This window comes from Limulus polyphemus, unplaced genomic scaffold (genome assembly GCF_000517525.1).
Source record: "Limulus polyphemus unplaced genomic scaffold, Limulus_polyphemus-2.1.2 Scaffold1166, whole genome shotgun sequence".
Taxonomy (NCBI): domain Eukaryota; kingdom Metazoa; phylum Arthropoda; class Merostomata; order Xiphosura; family Limulidae; genus Limulus; species Limulus polyphemus.
In genome coordinates, this window is record NW_013666776.1 from 130016 (window position 1) to 133658 (window position 3643).

General features: G+C 34.3%; 1 protein-coding gene across 1 annotated transcript in view; it reads right to left on the reverse strand.

Annotated features, from left to right (window-relative positions):
* LOC106462437 overlaps positions 1 to 3643 on the reverse strand; it is a 58190-nt gene that overhangs the window by 36561 nt on the left and 17986 nt on the right. Inside the window, exon 3 of the mRNA XM_022389701.1 lies at positions 3260 to 3329. Coding sequence (XP_022245409.1) covers positions 3260 to 3329 — 70 coding nt within the window. The remainder of the gene's footprint in view (positions 1 to 3259; positions 3330 to 3643) is intronic.

Sequence of the window (3643 nt, forward strand, 5' to 3'; positions counted from 1 at the left end):
TTGTGTCGTTAAAGTTTCGTTGGAACGAAGTTACGGAAAAATCAATTAACAAACGGAGACGTAACAATATGTTCTTTCATTGGACGGGTTCTAATGAAGTAGCTGATAAAAAGTATAAGAAATACAGTCCACTTAGCAATAACAATTACTTTATATCTTTCTTAACATTTGCTGCAGAACCAACTTCACTTGTACTTGTAGACCTTATTGCACAAACAAAATTTTAACAGAAATTCTGAGACTAATGGTAAGTATCCTAGCTCACAAGTAAATTTACTTGTTCAGTTTGTTGCTAATCGTTCCAGTAACTGATGAGACTTGATAAATCTCACTTCTAACATCGAACTGCGAACAACTTTTTTGACACTGAACTCATAATCTTTCTGAATACCCACTAACTTCACTAACTGATTACTTGTGCTTTTAAATATTGTACCATTGTTTCTGGATATTAAAGGAAATTTCACGATTATTACATCATCGTCACTAGCACTTACCTCAAGCAAATAGCTAAATTGTAACATTGAAAACATGGCTATCTCTGTTTGAACTATAACTAGAAAATGTTTGAACTATATATGTGAAGACAAAAGGCACTGAAAGAAGTCCAAAAGGGTGAGGCATGGGTCAATAGGCCTGGATGGTAAAAGTGAAGAAAATTTAAGAAGAAGGGGGAATTGGAACATATAGTTTCATAATCCACAAACTCCGAAGAAGTAATGCCTGTAAGATTCTCATAATTACCATCTAGAAATGATGAATATCCAGATAATTCTCTCTCCCGCCCACTTATTTCTTCATTGTTATAAAAAGGTGAGAGTAAAACCCTGGAGAAATATGAAATACTATTTCTGTAGCACCTTTCTGTAAAAGACTGCAAATTTCCTGATCCAAAATATAAACTAGGTCAGACATTAAATAAAAAGAATCCGAGTTGTAGAATCTTATGAACCCAATGATCATGACGCCAAAGGTTTATAAATATACAACCCCCAGAAAGTCTAGATGAAGGAACCATTAGAAACAACAGGGTCAAGGAGTGAATTGAAAAGACGTTACACTACTCAAAAAGGTCGAAACGAAATAGTAGATGTATTAAACACTCAAACGATCAACGTTTTTTAAGTATACAATTAGAAATTATATTCCGAGATCGTCAATGGCATCAAAACAGACGCTCTACATGTTTCGACGTCATATCACATCATCTTCAGGATCTATTATCACTTGTAGTTGAAGGCCTAATTGCAGGAAAGAACATTTAAACATCCCAAGGATGACTTGATTGGACGAAAGTGGTCTATTATAAAACCGTTGAGAAAACAAAGAAGTGAGACTAACAGAAATGTTATCAGGATTAGCGCTATAAGACAAATCCTGCTCTGCAGACATTAATTAAACAAGTGCGCCAGAGCAGGTCTGGCAGACAGAGCAGCAGCTGGACCAACATTTTGTCACATTCACAGTAACTGTAGGGCTGTTTAAACTTTAACTTGCACTTCAAAAAATGTTTCTACGTAAATAGATAGGCTTATAGTAGTATGTATGAATCAATCTAACAATGCATAATAAATTACATGTGTAATCTGCAAAAGTACATGCTTGTGTTTGCTTATAGCTATGGTGAGTATAAGTGCCAGTAAGCACCTATTCTTGTGACTCATAAAGAAGTGCTTGCTTTTAATAAATTATTGTAAAATTAACATAAAATTCAATCTCAGAGCACCTACTTTTCAAAGTTTTCCTGAAGAGCATGCTCACAGACCCCTAGAATGCGCATATTTTGCATGCCAAAGTGTGCTTTGCACACTATTCTGAGTTGCCTGACCGATCCAAAAACGCGAATAAAACCATGACCAAAGGACTGACCTTGATGAAATGCAAGAGAAAATGGCGGGTGTTACTCAAATTGAATTTCCACGCGATCTTGAAAATAGGAGACAATTTATTGTTAATGGTCCAAATTCGTTGATTAATCAGAGCTGACAATGCAATCATGAGGTCACTCTGCATATTAGAGTCACAGTATGAGTTAAGACGCCAAATAAGTCGTATAATTTCTGAATTCATTGTACAAAAGCTAACCAATTATGGCCGGAAAGCAGAGCATGTGCAATATCTTTGACATATGTGAAATAAGTCACGTGGGAAAAGGGAGAATTATAAGTTAGTGATGCACTCTCTCTACCACGTGTAAAGGGCATTCAGAATTTTTGAGTCACATGTTTTGTTGACAGCACGAGTGAAAACCCAACAAGGAAAGACTATCAGTATTTCAGAGATAAGAAGACAACTTGATTTGTAAACATTGATTTAATGAAAACAGCAATATGATCTCTTGGAATAAACATAAAAGCTACGGTGACCTGTTTCATACTTTTCAGAAACTTATTTTTGAAAACAAGTAAAATGAATAATCATTGACAAATTTGCCCATATTAGTTTAGAGACATTCTTATGATTAAACAGAATCCAGAAATAATTCTGTTGTATTCTGAAAAAAAAAAGTTATCTGGATGGAAATTAATGACACGTGTAGTTTTATTCGGGAAGATATGATATAGTTAATCTGAAAAAATATATATTCTTTTCTTGGTAAACTGTAGTTCCACTGAAAAATAACCAAAATATTGTTACGACAGCGGAAGTTACATGACGCTGCTGGTGCGTTTGGTGCTGGTAGCGTGCGTGCGTGAAATGTCTCGAATGATCATGAATGATCGGCCCGAGTGCATTCGAGACGCCCCTTCTTTAGTATATAAGCCTGGCAGAAAAGCCTGCGGAAATGAATGTATGATCAAGCAAACAGTAGACACGGTAAGATTCGGGCGAAGTCATCGAGATTGTGAATCGCTGTGGTTTATAGCGTGTATTATAAAAGTTGTTTAGTTTTAAAGTGATAAGAAAGGTAGTGATTGTGAAATTACTGTTTACTAAAAGTGTGTATCGAGAAAGAATAAACTGATTTAATCAAGAAAGAATTTGTATCGCTGAAGTTCCTCGGAAAGAATTTCTACCGGAAATTAACAAACAGGCATATACGTAACAATATTAAGTTTCAACATAAAATTGGTTATTTTAGATACCTTTCTAGGAATAGTAAATTGAATTATAAAATTGAATAATAAACATTAATATACCTTGTGATCTCAGTCAAATGTAGTCATATGTTTGAAGAGAAAAAACAACAATCCTATCATAACCTGGCAATGTATGATGCAATTCATATTACTTCAAAATGCTCAAAAAATGTACGTACCTCACTTTTTCTTTTGTAGATATGTTGTCTGTTTTGCTAATACCAATCCAACCACCGTCACTGTTAGTGCCTGGTAGAAATTAATGTTCGTGGATGATATAATAAATCCAAAATAGCACACAAAAACTCAAAGCATAAATACAGCAATGTTCCTATGCCAATCTTCACTGCTAGTTGGGGTAGTACCTGATATAAATCAACATTCATGCATAATTTAATCTAAATAAACTCATGAATAACTACAGATATTTGACTGTTTTGTATGATTTTTATAAACCTTGCATCTTTCAAGTTCTGCAGGAAGTTTACTTTAGTGTAGGTCGAAATAAATGACAGAGATTCTTCTAAGAAATATTGCACTGATATTACTATATATATATATAT